This window comes from Dromiciops gliroides, chromosome 2, assembly GCF_019393635.1.
Source record: "Dromiciops gliroides isolate mDroGli1 chromosome 2, mDroGli1.pri, whole genome shotgun sequence".
NCBI classification, from domain to species: Eukaryota; Metazoa; Chordata; class Mammalia; order Microbiotheria; family Microbiotheriidae; genus Dromiciops; species Dromiciops gliroides.
The window spans coordinates 470395783-470423303 of NC_057862.1; the positions used below are offsets into that span (position 1 = coordinate 470395783).

The 27521-nt window shown below is 42.0% G+C and overlaps 1 protein-coding gene across 6 annotated transcripts in view; it reads right to left on the reverse strand.

The window, feature by feature from the left end:
* Positions 1–27521, reverse strand: part of OTOF (otoferlin) — a 185015-nt gene that overhangs the window by 115234 nt on the left and 42260 nt on the right. For all 6 annotated transcript variants that reach the window (XM_043987816.1, XM_043987814.1, XM_043987817.1 and 3 more), the window contains exons 3-4: positions 14839–14927; positions 3883–3982 (exon numbers count right to left, since the gene is read on the reverse strand). In XM_043987816.1, the coding sequence (XP_043843751.1) occupies positions 3883–3982; positions 14839–14927 (189 nt within the window). The remainder of the gene's footprint in view (positions 1–3882; positions 3983–14838; positions 14928–27521) is intronic.

Consider the following 27521-nt stretch of genomic DNA (forward strand, 5'->3'; position numbering starts at 1 on the left):
AAGTAAATCCTAGAGAAGCTGTCTGATACTTGCCCAGAGTCACATAACCAGTAAGTGCCCAAATCAGAATTCAAAGTCATGTCTTCCTGATTCAAAGTCGATCTCTCTAACTATTGCTCCATGTTGGCTCTGAAGGGGGAAAAGGCAGGAAAGCTTCATGGATCTTAGCACCATAGAACCTTAGAGGTCACCTCTCAGTAAACTGGGGTGGGTAGAATTGGGTGGTTTGGGGGACAATGGAAGACAGCTAAGCAATGGGTAGAGTGTTGGACTTAGATTCAGGGAGGTTCAAGTTTATATTCTACCTCAGACATTCACTTGCTTGGTTAGCAAGTCACTTAGCCTCTCTGCCTCAGTTTTCTCATCTTTAAAATGTAGAGCTTGGACACTGTGGTTTGTAGGGTCCCTTTCTAACTCTAAATCTATGATTCTATGGTTCTTTCTCCAACAGCATCCAGTCTCAGCTTGCACATGTCCTATCATTGAAAAAGAAGTCCTCGGGGCAGCTAGGTGGCGCAATGGATAGAGCACCGGCCCTGGATTCAGGAGTACCTGAGTTCAAATCCGACCTCAGACACTTAACACTTACTAGCTGTGTGACCCTGGGCAAGTCACTTAACCCCAATTGCCTCACAAAAAAAAAACCCAAAGAAAAAAAAGAAAAAAAGAAAAAGAAGTCCTCCTTTTTATTGGGCCCAAATCTGCTTCCTTGTAGCTACTACCCATTGGTCCTGGTCCTGCTGCCTTTGGCAGCTGAAAAGGACAAATTTAATCCTTTTTCTCTGTGTTAACCCTTCAGTCTGCAGAGAAGAATGATGGCCATTGAAAAAGCGAGTCTCAGATTTGATTTTTTCAAATTCATTCTTTCATTCATCCACCCACCCATCCATCCATCCATCCAAAGGAAAGAAAGGGAAGGGAAGGGGAGAGAAAGGATGGAGCTTTGTGGGGACAACTATGGTTAAAGGGCAGGATGTCAATGATGACCCAGCAAAGGAGACTGAGCAGTGTTAAGATAGGTAGGAGACAACCAGGGTGATTACAAAAGCAAAGGTATGGGGGGCAGCTAGGTGGTGCAGTGGATAAAGCACCGGCCCTGGATTCAGGAGGTCCTGAGTTCAAATCCAGCCTCAGACACTTGACACTTACTAGCTGTGTGACCCTGGGCAAGTCACTTAACCCTCATTGCCCCACAAAACCAAAAAAAAAACCAAAACAAAAAACAACAAAAAAACCCCCAAAGGTATGGTTGAATTGGAGTGAAGATGTATGTTATGGGAGCTGTGAAAATGAAGTGAACTGGGAAATCAGGGTGCCTGAGGGGACACCAGTATATATAATGCAAGACCTAAAGTATGACTACAGGATTTAGGGTGTAGAGGGAGACTGTATCAGGTACTGAACTCCTTGAGAGAGAAAAGAAAGTGACATAGGGGACAGTAGGTAACTGTACCCAAATCTGAATAGGGTGACCCATCTGGATGGAACCTTCAAGGAAGAGAGTATATTGAATGACACCATGAGGAAGAGTGCCTAAAAGTGGCAGTGAGGAGCAAGGAGTAGGCCTATCTATCTTCCAGAAGAGTTGGTTGGCACCCTAGTGTTGCAGAGGTTGTTGATTGAGTCTATAGGGGTCATCCCTAGAAGTGTGTGCTTGGAGCTCAAGGGAGCTTCTTAGGATTCAAGGGACATGTGGAATTCAGTGCTAAAAAGAACTTGACTCTGGTACAATGCAGCAAACACTAAGTGGTCCCTCGGTCTTTCCCCAACCCTTTGATAACAGCGCGGGAGTGGGATGCTAAGGTGTTTTTTTGTTTGTTTTTTTGTTTGTTTTTTTGTTTTGTTTTGGGGGGGGGCAATGGGGGCTAAGTGACTTGCCCGGGGTCACACAGCTAGTAAGTATAAAGTGTCTGAGGCCAGATTTGAACTCAGGTCCTCCTGAATCCAGGGCTGGTGTTCTATCCACTGCACCATCTAGCTGCCCCAATGACCTTTCTTTTTAAAACACCTTAGCAGGGGCAGCTAGATGGTGCAGTGGATAGAGCACGAGCCCTGGATTCAAGAGGACCTGAGTTCAAATCTGGCCTCAGACACTTTATACTTACTAGCTGTGTGACCCTGGGCAAGTCACTTAACCCCAATTGCCTCACCACAAAAAAAAAAAAAAAAGAAAGGTCTCTTCTGTCTCTCTTCCTTCAACCCTCCAAGTGGTACCAAATGGCCCTGATATTGCCTGTGAGGAAGGTGCACCCTTCCCTCTCCAAGTACCCTTCTTCTCCATGCCATATAGCTGGATGACAGCTAAAGTACATTTTCTGCCTAGGCAAGTCTGAGCCAAGGTTTCTGGCTGTCTCTTTTGTATCTGTTCTTTCCTGATCTTAGGTGAATGAGTAGTTATTCTGAGACAGCCATATGTAGACTGAGAGATGAACATTACTGATTTCACCAGTATAAGGAACTACCAATGAAGAGATTGTATCTCCTTCACAACTTAATCTTAGAGAATTATCTGATTGTGCCAAGCGGTCAAGTGACTTGACCCACAACCACTACATGTCAAAGTCAGAACTTCAGACCCGGTTTTCTTAACTCCAAAGTTCTCCTCTCTCTCTCTCTCTCTCTCTCTCTCTCACCAGGCTGCCCTTTGGTAGGCACAGGCTAGGCACTTAAAATGCCTTTTGAATTTAATGGAATTTTATCTGTTTCATAGATTTCTGCTACATTATTGGTTAATAATACTCCCACACTTAATGCAGTCAAGAAGTGGGTAAATAACACCACCAATGAAATCAATGACTAGAAAGTAAGGTAGGATGATTTTAGAGCAAGGGACAACAGAAGTAGACAGTCCAAAGACTGTACTAGCCATTACAGTGGATAGAGGGCTACATTGGGAGCCAGAGACCTTCTTTTCTTGTGTTTGGATTGGTCCATATGGCTGCTAATGACCCTTTCAATGCTTTACTTCTATGATCCAGTAGCCTGATACATACCTGCCACTTACTACTTGATTAATCATAGGTGTAGACCTTAACCTCTCTGGAGGCTCATCTAAAAAAGTGAAGGGGATGGACTATATGCCTCAAAGGTGTCTTCTGGCTCTAAGTCTATGATGATCCTAAAAGACCTAGAACAGTGGTCCTTAACTTAGGATCCTCAAATGGATTTCAGAGAGTCTATAAAGTGGAACAAAGGAAAAAATGACTTCTTTATTCCTGCATGAATTATTTCCTTTGTCATCTTATCTGTTGTGTGCATTTAAAAATATTTTTCTGAGAAGGGTTCTATAGGCTTTGCCAGACTGCCCAAGGGGTCTATAACATAAAGAAAGTTAAGACCTCTGTTTTGGAGGATAAATTCCAGGGCATTGGGTAGAACCTTTGTGGAAGATTTATGGGAAGATACAATAATAGTAACAACAATAAAAATAACAACAACAATAATAACTTTGATACAGTGCTTACTGCATGCTATATACACAGTTTACAGTCAAGTCATCTCATTTGATCTTCACCACAATCCTGGGAGGTAGGTGCTATTATTATCTCCATTTTAGAGATAAGGAAACTGAGGCAAACAGGGTTAAGTCACTTGTTCAGGGTCCCATAGCTTGTAGTTATTTGGACTCAGGTCTTCCTGACTCTAGTTCAGTCCTAATGCTCTATCCACTGGACCACCTGGAACTGAACAGGATGAGAAGACAGGGATGGCTTGCCATCTTGATTGTCACAGGTAAATGCATGTTGATTGATTGAGTCCAATACCCTCATTTTCTTGCTGATATAACAAACATAGACCAGGAAACTCCCCTGATGGCTTTTCTTTTATCTAGCCATGACCTGTAAATGAAAAAAGGAGGGCAGCCAGTAGAAAGGCACGTACCTTGATGGTGGCATTGTTGTCATCTATCAGAGTATCTGTCACTTCTAGGTAGCCCTCCTCTACCACCTGCTGCAGTACCATGCGAAAGGTCCCAATGATCCTAGAGACAGCAAAGGAATTGAATAGTGAGCAAGAGTCATAGATACATGGCCTAGGGGCTACCAGAGCCTTGTTAGTTCTGGGTCTTCTCTTAGGCTTGTGAAGAGAATGGGTGAGAAGAATTACTCTTTCCTGGAGGAAAGGGGCTCTGGACACCCTTGATGATTTCAAAGTAGTTGCATCTGGTTGGAATGAAATGAACTAAGAGGAGAGATCAAAAGGAGAGGAGTAGTCAGTGTCCTGAGGGACAGCCAGATCTACTGGAAAGGGATGGCTAGAGATGATGTGACAGGTGAATGACAAAAAATTTTGCCCCTCCCTAAATCCAGCACATCTTGATAGTGGTAATGGGGTGGGAGGGTGGTGGAATGTGTATATCCAATGTAGAAGTGAGTTTTTGGTGGAGAAAATTCTGGAAATAAATGTAAAGGAAGCATTGAGGCACAGTTTGGTGCACTGATTCTAGAGTCAGAAGACTTGGATTCAAATCCAATTTCTGAAACCTGTGAGGTTTTGAGTAAGTCACTTCATTTCTCTGAGCTTCAGTTCTCCAATGAAGAGGTTGAACTAGATGGATTTTGTGTTCTCTATGATCCTATCCTGGCTGAATAGTGGGGGACAGAAATACCAGTGGATTTATGTCCAGGGCAATGTAATCACCCCTATTTAGCCATAGGACTTGGTTTCTTCATCTTCATTTACTTTTTAGTTTTCAACATTTGTTTTTATAAGATTTCTAGTTTCAAATTTTCCCCTCCCCAAGACAGCAAGCAATCCGATATAGATTATATTTGTACAATCACATTAAACATATTTTTGCATTAGTCATGCTGTGAAAGAAGAATCAGAGCAAAAAGGAAAAAACTCAAAAAAGAAAAAAATAGAAACAGTATGGTTCAATCTGCATCTAGATTTCATAGTTGTGTTTTTTTTCTTCTGGATTTGGAGAGCATTTTCTATCATGAGTCCTTTGGTACTATCTTGGACCATTGTATTGATGAGAAGACTCAAGTCTATCACAGTTGATCAACACACAATGTTCTTGATAATGTTTGCAATGCTGTCCTAGCATCAGTTCATGTAAGTCCTTCCAGGTTTCTCTGAAATCCACCTGCTCATCATTTTTTACAGCACAATAGTGTTCCGTTACATTCATATATCACAACTTGTTCAGCCATTTCCCAATTGATGGACATCCCCTCAATTTCCAATTCCTTGCCACCACAAAAAGAGCAGCTATAAATATTTTTGTACATGTGGGTCCTTTTCCCTTTTTTATGATCTCTTTGGGAAAAAGACCTAATAGTGGTTTCCTTGTCTTTAAAGAAAAGCATTGGACTGGATGATCTTTCTACTCTAAATTGATGACCTCATTTGAGTCACACAAGAAGTCTGAGATATTTTTTCTCATTGCCATGATCTATAACTAGTTACCATAAGAGGTGGGACTCCAAGACAATCCCAAAGGACTAATGATGAAACATACTATCCACTTCCAAAAATTGATTGAACACAGACTGAAGCATGCTATTTTCAATTTCTTTCAGTTTTTCTTTTATTCAAATTTTCTTATACAAAATGACCAATATGGTAATGTTTTACATAATTCTACATGTATGACCCATATTTGATTTCTTACCACCTCAGGGAGGGAGGGAAGGAGGGATAAAATTTGGAACTCAAAACTATAAATGAAAATATTTATTATTTTAAAAATTGGGGCAATTTAAAAAAAGAGGTGGGATTCAAACACTGGTCTGCCTGACTCTGAGTCCAGTGTTCTATCCATTGGAATGAGAAAGGGAGGGGATAAACATTTAGGGTCTATACTGTGCAAAGTGCTTTACAAATATCTGATTTGACCCTCACAACAACTCTGGGAGGTAGGTGCTATTATTATCTCCATTTTACAGTTGAGGAAACAGAGGCAAACAGGTTAAGTGACTTTCCCAGGGTCACACAGCTAATGTGTTTGAGGTCAGATCTGAACCCAGAACTTCTATAATCTGGGCCCAGCACTCTCTCCTTTGTGTCACCAGCTGCCTCTGACATGTAAACACAGTGCCGAAGGGATATTCAGTTTCATTCAATTCAATTCAGTACAATAAGTATTGACATCACCTTCAAGGCTGCATTTAACATTTCTTTAAAGTGATTTCAGCTATATTAAAAAGTTCCTGGGAGTGAAGGAGTGTGGGCATGATCCATTTTGGAGGGATAGTTTCCAGATCACTCTCCGTACCTTCACTACCACCTCACAGGAGATCATTCTTGGATTTGAAGACTTCATTTTAGGAAGGAGCGGTGACCACAAAAATGAGTCCTGGATTTGAAATCAGAAGGCCTGGGTTTGAGGCCTGGCCAGGCCTTGCCACTAATGATGTGACTACAGAAAAGTTGGCTCATCTGTTTCTACTTTGTTTTCCTCATGTGTAAAAGGAAGATAAAAAAGAGAGTGTGGCATGGTGGTCAGAGAACTGAACTCAGAATCAGGAAGACCTTGGTTTTTATACTGCCCCTACCACTATGTGGCCTCAGGCAAATCACAACCTCTCTTAGTCTCAGATTTTTCCATCTGAAAAAATGGAGATAATAAGACTTATGCCTCAATAAGACAGGGCTGCTCTGACCGAAGTGCTTTGTAAATGACTATGTGCTGCAGAAATGAGACTTCTTATAGTAAAAGGAATAAATTGATATGGAGTTTTGATATGAAGAGATTTTTTAAAATGTAGACTTTTCACTATTGAAAACCTGGTAATTGCCATAATTGAGTAGTCACTGGGTCCGAAGAGTAACCTCCTAGTGCAGAATACTGGCTCATACTGCGAATAAAACAACATATAACTGCTGAAGAGTAGGGTCTAAACTTGCCTCAGAGCATCATCTATTGGAAAGACCCTTCCCTGAAGGAAAGTGAAAATATAGGTAGTTGCTGGAGGTGGGCAGGGCAGGGATGGTGAGATGTGGCAGGACACCAGCAGGGGGCAGCATAGAGCTGTTTCCCTGCACATGCTCAGAGGTGCTCCCTCTTTCTTTTTGAGAATTACAATCTTATAAAGCCCCAAGCTCAAAGGATCATAGAATTTTGAATGGGAGGAGATATTGAAGAGCATCAAATTCAATTCATCTTTGTTGGGACTGAGATTGAATTAACAGAGGTAGGAGTATGGTGTGGGCATTGGGGAAACCTAGGAAAGGTGGATGGATGTATGGGCAAAGAGAGAAAGACACATATCACCCGGAAAACGAACTATCTGGAAAATGCCAACTGAAAAGTGGTAATGTAGGGACTATTGAGGCAACGTGGAGTAAAGAAAGTCAGAGGAGTTGGGTTTGACCACACATTCATCTGTATTATAAATTGTGTTGGATTATGTTGTATGTGCCAGCTCACCTTCTACTTGAGTATATACTCTGGGAGAGTTGCCCCTGGGCTGTGTATCTGTCATGGAGTCCTAGATTGAGGGTTGGGAGGGCCCCAGGAGGCCGTCTAATCTAATCTTCTCATTTTACAGATAAGGATGCTTATCTACCTATCCCTCTAGGTAAAGCAACTTGACTAAGGTAACATGTCCCCAGGGTACCTGGTACATGTCTATCAAATCAGGAGGTTGAGAGAGAACAAACGAAAGCATTCTAGTTGATAAGACTCCCAAGGATTCAGTTACTGCCCTACAAAGCCAGTAGGGACTAGTATAGACATAAAACTAAGTGTGTCTGTTTATAATTAAAAGCAAAATGGTGTGTTGGAAAGAGCACTGACATCTTGTAGTCAGAAAACCTGGGTTTAAATGCTACCTACCACTTTCTAGCTCTTGATAACTCTAGGTAAGTCACTGAAGCTAGGTGGCACAGTGAATAGAGTGGTAGACCTGGAGTCAGGAAGACTCATCTTCCTGAGTTCAAATTTGACACTGAATAGCTGTGTGACCCTAGGCAAGTCACAAACCCTATTTGCCCCAATTTCCTCATCTGTAAAATGAGCTGGAGAAGGAAATGGCAAAGCAGTCCAGTATCTTTGCCAAGAAAACTCCAAATAGGGTTACAAAGAGTCTGACACAACTGAAATGACTGAACAACAAAAAGTTGCTGAAATTGCCTTCATCTGCAAAATGGGGCTGATACAATTTGGACTACTTGTCCCACTATGTTATTAGGAAGAAAATACTTTGTAACACTCAAAAGGCTAGGTCTGAGAAAGAGTTACAGATCTATAAATGGTCTATCACAATGGTCTGAGGGAAATTGGCCTCTAGAAAATGTTATTCTAGACTCTTTCCCTCTCCCTTTCATTTCAGGTTCTGTTTTAATAAGCACTCCTTGTAAATACAGATTTTTTTTCCTCCCATAAACTGAAATAACTACCGAAAGAAAGGCTATGGGAAACTTGCTATTCACTTGTTGGAGTTGTGGGTTAGTTAATAAGAATTAAGTGTATGGTGTGGTCATGGGGGAAGCCTAGGAAAGGTGGGTGTATGTATGGGCAAAGAGAGGACATACATTCTTCTTCTTCTTCTTCTTTTTTTGGTGGGGGCAATGAGGGTTAAGTGACTTGCCTAGGGTCACACAGCTAGTGTCTGAGGTCGGTTTTGAACTCAGGTCCTCCTTAATCCAGGGCCAGTGCTTTATCTACTGTGCCACCTAGCTGGCCCGAGGACATGTATTCTTTGGAAAATTGAATATATGGAAAATGCCACCTGCAAAGTGGTAATACAAGGATTATTGAGGCAATGTGGCATAAAGAAAAATCTGAGGACTTGGGTTTGAGCCCATTCTGCTACTTTTTGGTCTTTGGCCAAAGAGCTTAATTTCCTCCATTAAATGAAGGGACTAGTCCAGGTGATTTCTAAGATAATTAGTTCTGCTATTCTAAGATTCTGACTATTTAAACATGTAAGAAGAATGTTTGCTAAGAAAGAATGACTAGCACTGTACTTGCCAATTTATAAAGAACTTTGTTATGTATTACCTCATTTAATCATTACAACAATCATGTGAGCTGTTGGAGCAGGTCTTATTCCCATTTTACAGATGAGAATACTGAAACTCAGATTAAGTGACTTCTTTAATGTCATTTAGCTAGTAAGTGGCAAAGTTGGGACTAGAACTGGCTTCTTCAGATTCCAAGAGAAAAGGAAAGAGGAAGAAAAGGCAGTAGGAAGAAGTGAAAGACAAATATACCAGTAAGAAAGATAACAGGAGGGATTGGAAGATGGAATAATTAAGATAGTATATATAAAGTTCCTTTAAAACTTGCAGTACTATGTAAATGTTATTATTATTCTTGAAATCCAGAATTATCTTGTTATCTTAGGATACCTTTCTAGTGCCCACACTTGATGCCTTTACTCCAGCAACCCCATATTTTGTAGTGAGGCTGCTGCAAAGTGGGGGACACTCTGCCATTAGTGTCCCCCAAACCCAACCTACCCTTACTTTAGTCTGGAGGCCAGAGGCTGGACCATAATCCCCTCCATGGAGCTCCCTCTCTGGAGGGAGGGTTGGACAGTCTGTGTACCCCAGATTGGATTCCCAGCTAATTAGCCCTGGAATAAGTGAAGCCTGAGGCAGCAGGTGGGAGGGCAAAGCAGCCACAAAGAAGCCCCTAGCAGGCACTGTGACAGCCTTGAATAATTCAAGCACTTTCCCCTGGGAGAGGGCATCAGGTATCTTGGGCCAGGTTGGGTATGATCGCCAAACTCCCAGAGCCCTTGCATTATTCAGGGGCCATTGGAAGCCACAGTGGGGAGCCTGGAGTGGGGAGGAGGGATCTTGGAACCTCTTGGACATCTCCAAAGCATTTTGTTCTTGGAACTCTTAGAATGCACTTATCATGTACATTGTAAATTATCTGGTATTTGGGTTTCCTCCTATACTAGATTGTAAACTCCAAGAGGACAGGGGCCATGAATTAGCTAACCTGTATTTCCTTGTGAGCCCATCATGTGCCCTATGTACAGTGATGAATTATACAGACATTTATGGTGTTCTAAGGTTTAAAAGTCACTTTACATGCCTTATGTCATTTAAGTCTTACACTGAGAGACACTACAGGTATTATTACTTTCCCCATTTTACAGATGAGGAAACAGAGGCTCCCATAGGAAGGTGAACTCATAGCGTATGCGGTGGCTAGAATGCTAGACTTGAGGATCCTGGGCCAAGAGCTGGAAGGGCCTTCAGAGATCATCTAGTCCATCCTCTTTCTCTCCCCTTTCCAATCTTCCCCTTGCCCCCTCCTCATTTTGCAGCTGAGGAAAGAGGCTCAGTTGAGACAATAATTTATGTGCAACCATCCTTTTGCTTCTGCTCACTGAAGCTTAGACATGGAGTAGGAGTCGGGGAGATACCTGGTGGTGGGTGACTCACCCAACATTCCCTAAGTTCTGGTGGCCTTGAACTTGCCCTAGGACTGACTACCCAGAATGCTTTTGATCTTGAAGCTTAAATGTGGCTTTGTGAGAAGCCGTTATGGGGTACAGCCAGGATGAGGCAGAGAAGAAGGAGGCATGCAGCAGTCAGGCTACAGGGATGAGAGTGAAGCCATGTGCCACCAGATGCCAACCAAGAGGAACAGAGGGGAGCAGAGCCAGGAATCTGTCATCCTGGAGTCCAAGAACTGGACACTCCCTCCTCCTGATATCACCCTACTATATGCCGGTTCAACCTCAACCTCCCCACACACTCCCAGCTTGTAATGGCTTCTCTTTGGTGTTTTTTTCTGGTCCTCTTCCCACAAATGCCTTCAATCCCCAAGGCCAAGGGCATGCTGGGCATCTTCTCTGCAGTCAGAGCTCCAAAGACTAGTTATATTCATAAAGTTCTTGGCAAGCTTCAAAACACTACATAAATGCCTGCTTCTGCTACTGTTTTGTTTGTTTGTTTGTGGGGCAATGAGGGTTAAATGACTTTGCCCAGGGTCACACAGCTAGTAAGTGTCAAGTGGCTGAGGTTGGATTTGAACTCAGGTCCTCCTGAATTCAGGGCTGGTGCTTTACCAGTGTGCCACCTAGCTGCCCTGCCTGCTTCTGTTATTAAGCAGAAACAGGATTCAAACTTGTCTGGCCTAGACTCCAAATCTGGCACCTGTTCTCCTGCCCCACAATGCCTTTCTCCTTGATAAAGTGGTTTACATGGAATCTGCACTGAAGCAGGACCTCCAAGAAACTCTGTCCTGTTCACTGTATGGCCATTACCCTGCTCTGCTTCTCTCCTCACTTCTCTGAAATCAGGGACTCAAGTGTCTTTTTGTTGAGGTTGCCTCAATTTCTCCATATGTGACCAGCAGGGCCAGACATACATCCTGGAGAGGCTTCTGCCCTCTACTTACTCCTCAGCCTGCCCCAATCCCATATCATCTACTCCAGAGGTATCAAACTTGAGAAAAGCAGTGGGGTGGGGGGGAAGAGGGTGGTGGCAAAGGGAGGGGGGGGAGTGCCTGCAAAACTCCAGAAAGAGGCTGAACCAGATTAAAATATAACCGAGAAATGTTTAACAAAATAGGTAAAAACAATACAACATAGATAATGTTAATTTGTGGTTTTCTTAGTCAATATGGGGCTGATTGGGATCCATTTCTATTTGAGTTTGACCCTAAGACTCTACTCTTTCCTCGTCCCAATAAGTGGTTCTGGGTGTTTTTGCTCATTGTTACACTCAGGGTTAGAGTAGGGACGAGTCTCCTAACTCAGCTGGCTCATGAGTTGAGTTTGGGCATTGGAGATGAGAGTTTGAGGGAACACATGGGAGGATCTGTGTCCTATTTCCCAGCCCCTTATGCCAAACCACAGGCCTGAAGGCAAGCAGGACTCTTTAGGGTACACCTAGCCATCATGTAGTTTTGTTGTTTTTGTTCAGTTGTGTCTGACTCTTTGTGACCCCATTTGGGTTTTTCTTAGTAAAGATACTGAAGTGGTTTCCTTCTCCAGCTCATTTTACAGATGAAGAAACTGAGGCAAACAGGATTAAATGACTTGACCAGGGTAACATAGCTAGTAAGTGTCTGAGTCTGGATTTGAACTCAGGTTTTCATGACCCCATTTGGGTTTTGTGTGGTTTGGGGTTTTTTGGCCAAGTGGTTTGTCATTTCCTTCTCCAGATCATTTTACAGATGAGGAAACTGAGGCAAAAGGGTTAATTGACTTGCCAAGAGTCACACAGCTAGTAAGTGTCTGAGGCAAGATTTGAACTCAGGAAGATGAGTCTTCCTGACTTCAGACCTGGCACTCTATCCACTGTGCCACCTAGCTGTCCTTGTATAGTTACTTCTCTTGTATCTACCACCTTTCCTCCACCCTCCTGCCACAGACCTGGACTATGTTGGACCAGACACCATGCCCTCAATGGAGCCCTGAGAGTGTGAGGTGGGGCAGCACCTCCTCCTTTCTTACTAGGGACCAGTTCCTCTCTTCTTTCCCTCCTGTTCCCCTGCTTCCCCACAGCAAACTGGAGAATTCGCCCCTTAGTTATTTATTTACCAAACTAATCCTATGATGTTCATGGACAGCCCTTTGTCCTGTGAAGCCTCTCTCCTTGGGCTCTCTGTGATTCTCTTACCGCCCACAGCCTCCTTTAGTCAGTCCCAGTGGAGGGGAAGAGGGAGAGAAGGTTTGGAGCATGAAGTGTCCTGATGAAGGAGGATGCCTACTTCTTTGTCCCTGTAGCTCTTTCATCGTGTTGACATTTTAGAATGAATGATGAAGTTCCATATTCAATTATTTAAGCTTTCATGGCTGCTAGCTTTACTTTCAAAGACTTAGCCATTGTTTTTATAAATAGGGTTTAAAAATGGATAGTGGGGTAGTGGATAGAGTACCTACTGGTAGCAGTAGTTAATAAGACTTGTCAACATTTACATAGCCATTAAAAATTTGTAAAGGGTTCTACAAGATGATCTCATTTGAGCCTTGAAATTAGAGGTAGGTACTAGTTTAGCCCCATTTTACAGATGAGGAAACTGAGATTGAGTGAGGTTAAGTGACTTGCCCAGGGTCATACAACTAGTAAGTGTCTGAGGCAGGATTTGAATTCAGGTCAGGAAGTTAGGATGACATGAGTTCATATCCTGCTTGTGACACACACTAACTGTTTGATCCTGGGCAAGTCACTTAATCTTTCTGAACATTATTTTCTATAGTTATAAAGTGAGGGGTTAGACTAGATGGTCCCTAAGTTCCCTTCTAGTTCTGTACCCATGGTCCTATAAATCTCATGGACTTTGGAATATAAATAGTGGAACAATCTATGCTCTCATACCCTCCATTTCCTTCTTTACTACTTTTCCTTTAACATTCTGATAATCCCCTGCTCTTTCCATTATGCCATACTACCTTAGATCTTATAGCGTTTTATTTGTATGACAAGTTTAGTTGTCATTAAAATGTTAACTTTTTTTAAGATCAGAGAATCAGAGGAGGAAGGCACCTTGAAAAGCCATCTAATCCCACACCCTCTTTTTACAGATGAAGAAACTGAGGTCTAGGCAAGTGAATTGATTTCTCAAGATTGTGCTGATAAAACAAACAAACAAACAAACAAAAAGATTGTGCAGATAAATGCTAGAATCTGGATTTGAATCCAATTCCTCTACCAACACAACCCAGGCTCTTTCCTTTTTAGCCACCAAACATCTTTGAGGAAGTCATTTGGTATCTCTCTCTCTCTCTCTCTCTCTCTCTCTCTCTCTCTCTCTCTCTCTCTCTCTCTCTCTCACACACACACACACACACACACACACAGAGCATTCCAGTCATGACCTAGTCATGACCAATGGTTAAAGGTGTGCCTTTATTTTAATTAAGGTGCTCTGAAAGGGGATCTCTGAAGTGAATGAGCCAAGGTTAATCTATCAGCTGATCATTTATTGCTGATAAGCATTATGAAGCTACTCAGAGAAAGGATATCTCTGAATTTTTCCCCTAATTCCATAAAGGGAAGCCTTGTTGGTGTGTGTGTGTGTGTGTGTGTGTGTGTGTGTGTGTGGTGGGGAGGGAGTCTTGGTAAAGACAGAAAATACCTCTCACAAAGAAAAGGAGAATGCAAGCTGTGGATATCATTCCAGAGGCGTTCTGGGGACTAGCTTGCAAGAGCCTATTGTTAAATTTGTTTGTTTTTTGTTTTTGTTTTGTGGGGCAATGAGGGTTAAATGACTTGCCCAGGGTCACACAGCTAGTAAGTGTCAAGGGTCTGAAACCAGATTTGAACTTGGGTCCTCCTGAATCCGGGGCCCGGGCTTTATCCACTGTACCACCTAGCTGCCCCCTATTGTTTTTTTTTTTTTTAGTGAGACAATTGAGGTTAAGTGACTTGCCCAGGGTCACACAGCTAGTAAGTGTTAAGTGTCTGAGGCCAGATTTGAACTCAGGTACTCCTGACTCCAGGGCCGGTGTTCTATCCACTGTGCCACCTAGCTGCCCCCTATTGTTAAATTTTGAGAGTGAGCATCTATACCTTGGAAATTGAGAAACACTATAAATTTAGATTTGATTGTTTCATTGATTATCTAGACTTAAGAAAGTAATGGAGAAAATGTTTAATAAGTTAAAATTAAAAGTGTGTCCTGCATATATCTTCCCTCCCAATGGGGGTTCTTAAATATTTAGCAGCATACCCCAATTATAACAGAACCAAGTTGTAGTTAAGTCTGAGAAATCATATGAGGAAACAACTACTTGATAATTTTGTTGAGGGCAATCACTGTTAGAAAAGAAAGCTATTGACCCAGGGATTCGGCATCCTAATTCTAAACCCCAGTGGATAGTAGAGACCAGAGAAGGTAGAGTTTTGATCATTTCCCCCACGGTTGCCATTCTGGTAGAGGTCCTGGCTTTCTCATACTCAACTGAATGCACTTACTTATTGCTGAAGACTTTGCTGTAGTTGAATACCTGGATCTCTAGCATCTCATTGCCATCGATGTTGCTGCCAACTGGCCATCGGAAGGTCTAAAAGAAGAGAGAAAGTCACCCAGAACAGCAATTATAAAGATGAGTGTCTTGGAAAGATGAAAAGGAGCATGTCCTAGAGAATCTATGGTATGTATGTCTATAACCCATCTCTTAAGCTTACACGGATGAAGTCTTATCTTGGGGGCAGCTGCCTCAAAGCATTGTTATTTCTTCTATTCTTTTTGCAACCCTCCCATTACAAGCTTACTCTGGGAAATCTCAGAATATAGCTCATGTATTTGTCTCCAAAGTAGAAGGGTCTTTAGTTTCTTAATAAGCACCCAGGGTAAGACTGTATATTGTGTCTAGGACAACTTTTATTTCATCCCATGGAAAATCTAGACAACACATAAAGGATTCCCAGTAGCTCGTAACAATCAAAACAATTTCCCCTCCTCTCTGAAAATCTTACCTTTACCTTCAGGCCTATATAGGCTTATAGACTCAGTGCTATCCTATGGCTTGAATTTTCTTCAGAAGATATGCAAACCTGGGCTTGCTAGTCTGGAGCCCCACCTTAACAGTTGGATCATTTTGCCTCAGAGACCCAAACAAGCATGTGGCCTTATGGTACTACTTAGAAGGCTTTGAATCCCCTGGAAGGAAAATGAGCTGGAGTATAATAGAGAGGCAATTTTTCTTCCTATGGGACCGATACTCTCCAAATGACTTATGGTAGTATCAGAGGGCAAAGTCTAGAACTATTACTATTCCATATTTGGCTTAATCTTTTGCTACTCTTTCAGTTCTGGGGACCACATGTGTAATCCTCTTTTCCTTAAGAATTCAATACTGCCCAAGAATTCTCCCATCTTTCTTTTGAAGATTAGATTCTAGAATTTAGATGTCAGGGTCTCTCCTCTCTGGTTATGTGGGTAAGAATACATTGAAATATTAGCAGCTCTTGAAGCATGTGAGAGTGAGGTTATCCATATACACAGGCTTCTTGCCTACCCTCAGGTCTAGTATTAGCACTACTCCCTCAGGATCTGTCTAGAAAATGTGAAGTTAAGTGAAAAACACCTGCCCCCAATTAATTTCTAATTGATCAAAAGTGAATTGAGAATGGGACAAATGAACATGCTCACATCCTTCATAAGGAGATGCAATAAAAATCCCAAACAGAAGTCCACCTACTTATAAATTTATCAGGTTGATCAGTAAACCAAAACATGAAACAGTAATTTCTTTAGGGTTGAGGAAGGATGTCTGTTCAGGGATGGGTTTGGAAATGAATGGAGTATCCCATGGAGGGATTATGCACTTCTAGAGTGCCTGGTCTTTTAGGGGGAATTGTCTTGAGTATCCCAGGATGTGAATGTTCCTCCTGATTTGGAGTCACTAGGTAGAGGCAAGTTTTGTGGATGGACCATTTGGCCCATCCTTATCCAGAGTCATTCCTTGCAGTAGACAAAACTGATAACTCTTCTGGGGCATGCTCTGACCACTTGAGGCCCTCAAACAAGCTTGTAGACTAATAGAATTAAGAAGGTTAAGACTAGAAGGGAATTAAAGAGAATATACTGTACTATTTCTCTATTTTTTCATTAAAATTTCTTTTTTCATTTTTCCTGTTTTATAAAAGAGAAAACTGAGACCAGGTAGGTTATGACTTACTCGAGGTCAACAACAGCTACGAACAAGGTCATACAAGTACTAAATCTTAGAGGTGGGATTTGAACCCAGGTCCTCTGAATCTAGTGTTCTTACCACCATACTGTGCTCCCCATTCAGTGACTTGCCCTGAATCACACAGGTAGGATTATAGATCTGGAAGACACCTGGAGGTCACCGGGTTCCCTCCCTCCTCCTCATTTTATAGTTGGGAAAATTGACACTGAGGGAGTTTGAGTGACTTATTTTGTTCAGTCATATCCAACTCTTAATGACACCACTTTTTTTTGTTTGTTTGTTTTGTTTTTTGGCAAAGATACTGGAGTGTTTTTGCCATCTCCTTCTCCAGCTCATTTTACAAATGAGGAAACTGAGGTAAACAGGGTGAAGTGACTTGTCCACAGCTAGTAACTGTCTAAGGACAGATTTTAATTCAGGAAGCTGAGTCTTCCTGACTCCAGACCTAGCACTCTATCCACTGTGTCACCTAGCTTACTCAATATCATATAAGTAATAAATAGTAGAATTTGAACCTAGGTCAAGGAAATTTGGAACCAGAACTCTTTTTTTTCTGTATCATGATACCTCTTGAGGTTAAATGACTTCCCCCAAATCACACAACTAATTGGTGACAGAACATGGACCAAAACCCAGAGCTAAACCATGTGTTAGCGGTGGGCCTCCTGCACTTCCCATCATCCACCCAGAGTAGCCAGGTTAGAAAGCAGTAAGAAATGAAAAAACAAGAAATTCCCCAAATGAAGATAGTTCAGTGAAGGTAGTTGTGATGACTTTTTGGCAAGTAGGGAGATGCATTATGAATTTGGGAAGAAAAAGGCTGGGATCTGATTAAGAAAATTCAAACCTGGACGATTTGGAAACAGGCCTTTCCCCAATGGGTCAGGCTTCATTAAGCAGCTTCTTCTAGTCCTGCTCCTTATATTCCTAAGGTAAGGCTCCCATCTACAGAATCTGCAGTTTTCTTAATGAAGCTGGTTTTATTGTTCGATGGGGAAATAAGACATACCTCAGGAAATGCTAAGCCAGCTGCCTCAGTGAAAAAAAAAAAAAAGCTAACAAAAAAAGAAAAGAAAAAAATCCTGTGTACTCATGAATTCAGAGTTTGGGAGGGAAACCAGTTTTTTTTTTTAAAAATATTAGACCTTTACAGTCATAAAGAAGTGCAGAATGATAACTGCAGCTTACATATTTACTTCAACTGAAAAGCATGGAGGAGAGGATGCAGCTGGAAATCCCAGCTAGGGAAAAGGGAGAGGCTTAGGTTGGATTAGTAGATTGAGAAAATGGTTCAGTGAAATCCATAAAGGCTTGAGGGATTTCGGTTATTTCATTTAATTGAATAAATAGGAAGGCGACTTCTAAGGACATTTTGAGAGGATTTTATCTTCTGTAAAAATGCAGAATCTAGAGTAGGGAGCTTGCCTTAGGCACTACACGGAGGTGGGGGTGGGGAATGTATATAAAATAGGAATATCTCTAGAGATTTAGGAAAGAAGCAATTCTTCACTTTTCTTTTCCCTAGATAACAACTCAAAGATTATCTAAGGCATTTCCTCTCTCTTTCCTCCCTCTAGTTGTTAGCACTCTTTCCCACTTGAAATTTGTTTTTCTTTTTCTTTCAATTAGGAGACATAGTAAAGAGAAAATAAATACTCTTTATTTGAAAAAAAGGCATATTATTTCATTTAAACTTTGCATTTACTTGCTTGTGTACAAATTGTATCTTCCCCTCCCTCCAGAACCTAAGCTCCTTGAGGTCAGGGACTTTTTCAATTTTGTCTTTGTATCCCAAGCATTTGACACAGTGACTGAAACATGGAAGGTCCTTAACAAATACTTTTCGAAATGAAGCTTCAACCCCATGCCTGGTGTAGGAATTCCTCTATAATATTCATAAAAAGTGGTCACCCACCTCCTGCTTAAACCCCTCAGACTATGGACATCTCATTACGTAAGGAGACAGCCCATTCCACTATCATGTTGAGGGTACAAATTTGCTCTTTAACCCATTGGTCCTTAGTCCTCATTTTGGTGACAAGTAGAACACATTTAATCTTTCTATATACATCCAACAAACATTCATTTATTGTGTTTACTATGTATCAGACACAACTCCAACAGCTAGGTGGCATTGTGGATAGGACGCCAGAACAGGAAGAGTTCAAATCTGGCCTCAGATCCTGACTGGTTGTGTGACCCTGGAAAAGTCATTTGACCCTCTTTGCTTCAGTTTCCTCATCTGTAAAATGAGCTGGAGAAGGAAATGGCAAATCACTCCAGTATCTTTTTTTTTTTTTTTAGTGAGGCAATTGGGGTTAAGTGACTTGCCCAGGGTCACACAAGTAAGTGTCAAGTGTCCGAGGCCAGATTTGAACTCAGGTCCTCCTGAATCCAAGGCCAGTGCTCTATCCACTGAGCTGCCCCTCGTTCAGTCTCTTTCAATGCAATTCCAAAGAAACAGTAGACCTGGATTTTAGAAAGATGTTTAATCTAACTTCTTATGAACTCCATCTGAACAAGGTAGAATGAATGCCTGGATTCCAAAGTTGTCTTCATGAACTGGCCAATATCAACTTGGAAGGAATTTGTGTGCCAGGGTTCAGTGTCCTTTGTCTTGTTTCTCCTACATTTATAAAATTTATAGCATAGCATAGCATAGCATATAGCATAGCATATAGCATAGCATATAGCATAGCATATAGCATAGCATATAGCATAGCATATAGCATGCCATGCCATATTATAGCATTATTATATATCATACTATTATTTTATAGTATTGTTATACTCTACTATATACTCTGCTATGCTATACTGTGATATGATATAATGTGATATAATAGGATATGTGATATGATGTGATTTAATGAGATGTGATGTGATATTACAGTATGATATGCTATAGTATAAAATGTTATACTATATTATACTATACTAATTTTTATAGAGACATGGGTAACATACTTTTAAGATTTTCAGATGACCAAGTGATGAGAAAGATAACACTTTGAATGACAAAATCAGTCTGTAAAAACACATTGATAGGGGGCAGCTAGATGGCGCAGTGGATAGAGCACCAGCCCTGGAGTCAGGAGGACCTGAGTTCAAATCTTGCCTCAGACACTTAACACTTACTAGCTGTGTGACCCTGGGCAAGTCATTTAACCCCAATTGCCTCACTAAAAAACAACAACAACAAAAAAAACCCCCACATTGATAGGCTAGAACAATAGACTGAATTGAAGGAGGTGAAATTTAGTAAATATAAAATATTGAAATTCCAATTGGAATCAAATAAGCAACTATATAGATAGAGGGTGATGGGAGCATTGCTAGAAGAATAATTTCTATCAATAGCATGATATTGCAGCTTAAACAATACAATGTGGTTTTGACTTTCATTAGGTCCAGAGGAAAGAGCAGTCTGATTTTACCTCTCCCTGGTCACATCACCTCAGGAGTGCTGTTCTCATCTCTGAGTTATCACATTTTAGGAAGGTTATTGACAATCTGGAGAGTAATCAGGGGAGGGTAACAAGCAAAATTGGTCAACCTGGAGATGATGACATATGAGGATCAGTTGAATGAATTGAAGATTTTTAGCCTGGAGGGAAAAAAGTAGGAAAGATATGATCTCTTTCTTCAAGTATGTAAGGGCTGTCATTTGGAATAAGGATTTCACCCGCTCTGTTTATCCCAGAGGGTAAAAAACAGAGTGATGGATATTAATTGCAGGGACACTGATTTCAGCTTGTATAAGGAAAAACTTCATAAGAATGAATGTTGTTCTAAAGTAGCATGAGCTGTCTGTTCCAGGAGAGGATAGCTTCCCTGGAAATCTTCAAGTAGAGACTAGATGACCACCAATATTTTACAGGGAATTCCTGTTCAGATACTGGCTGCACTAGACAACATACCCTCCTGGGAGCTCTTCCATCTCTGTTGAAGTTTTAAAACAAACCCAGGAATTCCTTCATTCCTCCGTTCTTTGAATAATAGTGCTTTGCTTATGAGTCATTAGTCTATTCTTCCCCACCCCCACCCCACCCACCCTCCCCTCTCCTAATAATGACTTCTTTGCTCCAGCATGCAAGTTAGATCCCTTGGAATCTTAGAATCTCTGGCTTTCTTCAAGACACATCTCAGATGCTATGTCTCCCAGTAGACCTCTCCCAGGAGCCTCAGAGACTACTTTCCAACTATGCTGTATGTATCTTGTATATGACTATGTGCCCGTTGTCTTCCCCAATAGAATGTAATCTCCTTGAGGGCAGGGCCTTTAAAAAAATGTGCTTCTTCTCTTTGTACTCCCAGTGCTTAGCATAGTGCAATATGTACCTCGTAGGTATTTAATAATGCTTATTGGTTGATTAAAAGGTAAACTCCTTTTGAACCCTCATCTCCTTTTTTTTTTGTCCTGGGGCTAGGAATGGAGGAGAAAATAGAGCAGCAGAGGGGAGAGGAAGAGGAGCAAGGGAATAAGGGTGAGTAGAGCTACACCTCAGCTCATTCTCAGGAATGACTTCACCTGACTGTTGTCAGGGACCAGAGCAAGGCCACCCACTTCATTATCACCACCTTTCCCCCCCCCCCTCTCTCTCTCTCTCTCTCTCTCTCTCTCTCTCTCTCTCTCTCTCTCTCTCTCTCACTCTCTCTCTCTCTCACACACACACACACACACACACACACACATTTATCCTTGCAAATGATGCTATTGTAGTTGTCACTTCAAGTGAATAGAAGCACAGAGACACAGTCATGTTAGTTCTGGACTGGTGCCTGGTCATACTTTCATAGGTACAATTTGTTTTCTGAGTACAGGGTTATAGTTTCCATTTCCAGGGAAGTGCTGGTAAGTGAGAACCCAGAAACTGGATCAAGGCAAGGCAGCATATCTTTTGAGATGTGACTAGAAAACACATGGCATCATGAGACATTCAGCTCTAGGGCACATGGAGGATCAGATGAGCAGCAGGAAGCAGGAAGCCATGACCCAGTTTGCCAGGTCCTCATTTATCACAGAATCCCTTGATGTTGTTCAAGGTAGCAGAGTTCCGTTCCTTATCTGCCAGGATGATCTCTGACTTCCTGTAAGGTTTCCCTGGGGCAGGACGGGTGCCTGACCTGGATAGTCTGAAGCCAGATGGCAAGACTGGCTTTGTGCAGGACAGCAAAGCAGTGTTGTGTTGTGTGTGGACCTCTGTGTGTTCCTAGGGCACTGGTGCCACTTGGACTAGTCTCTAAATGACTGTCTCCAGGTCTTCTGAAGAAGAGAAAAGGAACAGTGAGGGGGACAAGCTTAACCAGTTGAGGGGGCCAATAGGGAGGACAAGTAACCACTCCTACAACACACCCTTTGGGGATCATGCCAGAGACAGAACATTGGACTGAATGCACTCATTGTGGACCTGGATCAGCATGGCAGGTCTTATGTTCTTTAAGTGGCCCTTACTTATCTGTGCACATGTTGTCTTCCTCCAGTTGGAAGTGAGAACCTTGAAGGCAGTGACTGTCTTTTGCTTTGTCTCAGTACCTTGAACATAACTGGTGCTTGCTTAATAAATGTTTGTTGAATGAATGGATGGGTGGAAGGAGTATGATACAATGGAAGGAGCACCAGCTCTAAGATCAAGGGACCTAGGTAAAATCTTACCTCTGAAACTACCTATGTGACCTTGGGAAAGTCATTTGACTTCCCTGGGCCTCAGTTTCCTTAATTGTAAAATGAGGGGCTTGAACCCAGTGGCCTCAGATCTCTTCCAGATCTCAATCTGTGATTTTGTGATCTTAAAGATTCTTAGAATAGACTGAAATATGAAGTTCCATATATGTAAACTACATGGTAAGAACAAAACCCATTGGAATCCAATGTTAGTCTGTATTGAAGAGTGTGGGGACTAGGCAACTCTAAGTGAGCTGGCCATGTCTTTTATACAGAAGTCTAAAGATGATGTTGGACCGCTAACATTAATGGGTTCTTCTCTACTTTCTGGCAATCAATGAATCAACAGACATCTATTAAGTACTTGCTATGTGCTAGACACCATGTTAAACACTGGCAATACCAAGCAAAAGGAAAAACAGTTCCTGCTCTTAAGGAGCTTTCATTTAAATGAGGAGGGCAATACATAAATAACCAAATATATACAGAGTAGATTGAAGGGACTTAAGTGATGAAGTCACTTGCCTCATTGTCAATGCAGGATGATATTAAATGGTGACCTATGTGGTTTAGTGGGGGCAGTATCCCTTCCATCTGCAGCCCAGAACTTTCTGTGGTGGCATCTGAAAGATCTCCTTTGTCATTATCAGCTGACCAACCATCTAACCATCAAGCATTTGTTAAACACTGAGAACTATCTCCCACCCTTAAGTAGCCTTCATTTGATGATTAGGGGAGGTGGGATGGTGGAGCAGATTCAAGTACATGTGCACATATATTCAAACACACATAAGTACATACATATATACATACACACACACATACACACTTCCCATCCCCACCCCCACCCCTTCCTCCAGTGTCATAGCTTGAATTAGAGGGCATAGGTCAAACTATGGATCTTGGGTTTCAGCGTCTCTGAAAGGCAACACCAAGCTAGGGGCTCTGGTTTCCCCATTATTCACCCAGCACTCTTTCCACCCCATCTGGTCCTTCCCCACTCAGGTTCCCAACCCTGGCCCCCAGCATCCCTGGACTCCACCCTTGGAGAAAAGAATCCCACCTTCTCCCAACCTTTACAAAGTTCTCAGGCTGGGCAAAATTCTCAGGATAGACTATTTCTGGAAGGTTTAAATGGCCTTAGAATAAAAATAAGGGAAACAAGTTTCTTTTCTAGTCTTATTAAAATAAGGCAAAAAATTTTCTCCCCAACTTGAGACAACAGTAGCTCATATTCATACAGCACATTAAAGTTTACAAAGCCCTTTACAAACAGGCCTCATTTGATCCTCATGACATCCCTGAGGTCTTACTGTTATCCCTATTTTTGTTTTCCAGATGAGAAAACTAAAGGATTCTTAAAAAGAGTTAAAAAGCCAATAGGCATCTGAGGTGAAATTCAAACCTAGATTTTCTTAAATAAATCTGAGTAGATGAAGTACTAATTTCTTCTTATCCAAAGGACTTCTTAGAGGACAGTTCAACTCCAGGGCCACCCTAGGGCTTAGGTTCTAAACTCTCTCCAGAGGAAACCTAAATACCTAAGAAGGAGACCTGGAACTGAGGAGACCTCATGACGTTGAAGGTAAAGTGCTGTCTTCCCAGGTACATAAAGGACATGGAGAGTTGGAACTTTAAAAAAAAAGTCATGGGGGCAGCTAGGTGGCACAGTGGATAAAGTACCAGCCCTGGATTCAGGAAGACCTGAGTTCAAATCTGACCTCAGACACTTGACATTCTCTAGCTGTGTGACCCCGGGCAAGTCACTTAACCCTCATTGCCCCTGCCCCCCCTCCCCAAAAAAGTCATACTATTAGAGCCAGTTGTATGAAGTGACTTGTCCAAGATCACACAGATGGTTAATAAAAGATCCAAAACTTAAACCCACTGGAGCTTTGTGGCTCCCAGACCATTGATCTTTCTGCCAATTCTATCAAGGCCACATCTCCTGGAAGTTGAGGTGTTTCAGGTTTACTTTGGGGTATGATGGCCACAGCTGAGGATTGAGGACACACATGGAGGCACACACATTTGTCATTGCAAATGATGCTATTTTGTGGTTATCACTTCAAGTGAGTAGGAGCTGGAGACATAGAATCATGGTGGTTGGACCTACTTGTATAGCTAAATTTCTCTAGATTAAAAAGACCCAGGCATAGTCAGACAATTTTCTGACAATAATAACCCACAATTTTATAATATGTTGAAGTTTACAAAACGCTCTCCTTATCATAACCTCTGAAGTAAGCAGGGCAAATATTATTGCCCCTATTTTAGATATGAGGAAACTGAGACCTGGAGAAGTTAAAAGACTTGCCCATGGTTCTATAGCCAGTAAATCCTAGCACTCAGATTAAATTCTAGGTCTCCTAATGCCAAGTCCAATGGTCTTTCAACTATAACATACTCTCTTCAACCATTCTTCATAAACTTGGTTTTTCTGGTATGGAGCAGGGAGTACTAGAGTTGTAGGCAGCTAGTGGCCCAGGATGCATTCCCACCACTGTCAGCTTTGGAGGGAAACTTTACCATCCTTTTCTTATCCTTTTGAAGTCAGGGAGCTTGGTAAGTTGTTGAGGTATAAGACTCATATCCTCATCCCTGGCTTTCTACTATTCCAACCATCTTTCCCTTCCCCTCTCTGAACAGCAGGCATTCTTGTTGCTCTTTACAATATCACTAGATCTCATTACACACACACACACACACACACACACACACACACACACATATTTGTGGGGCGATGAGGGTTAAGTGACTTGCCCAGGGTCACACAGCTAGTAAGTGTCAAGTGTTTGAGACCAGATTTGAACTCAGGTCCTCCTGAATCTAGGACCAATGTTTTATCCACTGTGCCATCTAGCTGCCCCAATCTCACAATATTTCGAGGGCCAGCACATAGTGGAGAAGGAGCAGTACAGGTTAGAAGACCTGAAGAAGACCAGGAGAGGCAGTGTGGGGGTAGTGGAAAGAGCACTGGATTTAGAGCAGGAAGACCAGGGTTCAGATTGCTTCTCCACTACTTTACTACCCTCTGACTTTGGGCAAGTCATTTTGTCTCTCTCTCAGATTCAGTTTCCTTATTTGGAAAATATGGGGTTAGACTAGATGGGGATTGGTGAGGAAAGGTAAGGTTCTCTTACAAATCGTAGGGGCGGTGGAATGAATATATATATATACATACACACACGTATATGTATATGTATATATATATATATACGTATATGTGTATGTATATGTATATGTGTTTGTATGTATATATATGTTGAATGCTCTTCCTGAAGGCAATTAAAGTTTCCCAATGAGCCCTACAAATGACCAACACCCCCCCCTCCCCAATTTATCTCTCCTCTTCCCCAGAAGTCTCTTGAACTAACATCTTAGCTGAGATAATTGGGATCTCGATAGGAATATTAGTGAGCTTCCCAGGCTTGCTCTTGTTCCAACCCAGATCTATGGTGAGTGATTCCTGAGTCTTTGAAGCCATACTAGAGCTCAGGGCTCCTGATGCCCAGCAATGTCCAGCAATAGGCTTCAAGGACTGCAAATATGGTACTATGAGACCTGTAAAAGGGTATGTTGAATGACACTAGATTATCCCCCCAGGGGTTCACAATATTGGTGCCAGATTTAATGTGGACATCTGATTGGCTTAGCCCACTGCCGTTCAGAACTCCTGAGCTCAAGTGATCCACTAGCCTCTACGGTACCAACAATCCTCCCACAGGTGTGCTTTATTATGACTGGTATCAAACACTTTCTTAAAATGTGGTGCTTAGAGCAGAACACTAGACCATTTTTGCTTCTCTCCTAATGGGGCTGTGCAGGCAGCCTCAGGGAGATGTGCTTCTTTGATTCTTGTGTTTCATGGAAAACCTGACATTGTGAGAGTGGCTAGGGTGGATAAGACAGAGAACAGGCTTCCAAGCACTGTGCTATCCTCCTCTTCCTCCTTTTCCTTCTCCTCCTCTTCCTCCTCCTCCTTCTCTCCCTCTTTTCCTTCTTCTTCTCATTTCTTCTTCCCCCTCTCCTCCCTTTTTCTTCTTCTTTTGTTTGAGCTATGCTTGAGCTATCCCTGAGATCTCAAAGGAAAGTACACACACACACACACACACACACACACACACACACACACACACACACACACACCAGCATTTAAAAGCTGAAAGGGACCCCAGAGATTGCCTGTTCAAATACTTCATTTTACAGATTAGGAAACTGAGATTGGTTAAATGACTTGCCCAAGAGTATACACCAAGTCAGTGACATAGCCAAGACTGGCACCCAACTCCCCCAGACCCCAACCCTCTAACCACTACATCCTATTGCCTCCATATGCCTGAATGTAGGGAGAACATGGGCATTATCTTCCTCTTTTTCCCTCTGTCACCTCTAATCCTTCCATATGTCATGTACTATATACTGTGGTGGAAAGACCATTGAATTTGTAGTTTGTGTCCCAGTTCTGATACTTTGTGGGCTGGGTAATCCTGAGCAGGTCACCTAATGTTGCTCAGATTCCGTTTCCTCATTCATTCATTCACAAAAATGAGACAGTCCCTGCCCTCAAGGAACTTACATTCTATTCCTTCCAGTAAGATGGGGAGAAAAATCTTTCCATTACCTATGTCATAGACTATTGTGAGGAAAGTGCTTTGTAAGCCTAAAAGCACTGTGTGAATGCACATTGTTGTTGTTGTTGTTGTTGTTGTTATACCTCTGAAGTTGACTAGCTAACTCCCTTTCTACTGTGCTGGATGATCATGAAGACACTGCTTGAGGACAGGTCTCTGTAGTGTGAGAGGCCATCCTCCCAACTCCATCCATATGCTGGCAATGTTAGGGAGAGACATGTGCACAGTAATTAAGCTCAATAGATACTCATACCTATGGCTCATGTGTCTCAAAGTGTAACTAATAAGAAGGAGCCACAGCAGCTCTGTCCCTACCCATCTAGACTCAGCATCATGTTGTACACATGACCAAGGCATGACCACAGATGATAGGTGCTGTCATGCACTGAGGGGACGTCTTAGCTCTTTCTCAGACAGCCCCTAGAGATCTACATGCTGAGCTGTAGGCTGGGGAAGAGGGGAGGGAGTCAGCCATGATATCTGACAGTACAAGGAACAGAAGCCTATTACCAGCAAAACCTTTTGGGAGTATTAGCTGGGCATGAAGCCAGAGGCCCTCTCTTGTGAATGCTCAAAGAATTTTAGACTAGGAGAACATTCTCCTATTTTAATAAAATAATAGAGAATAAAAATAAGAGAATAAGGAGCAGCTAGGTGGCA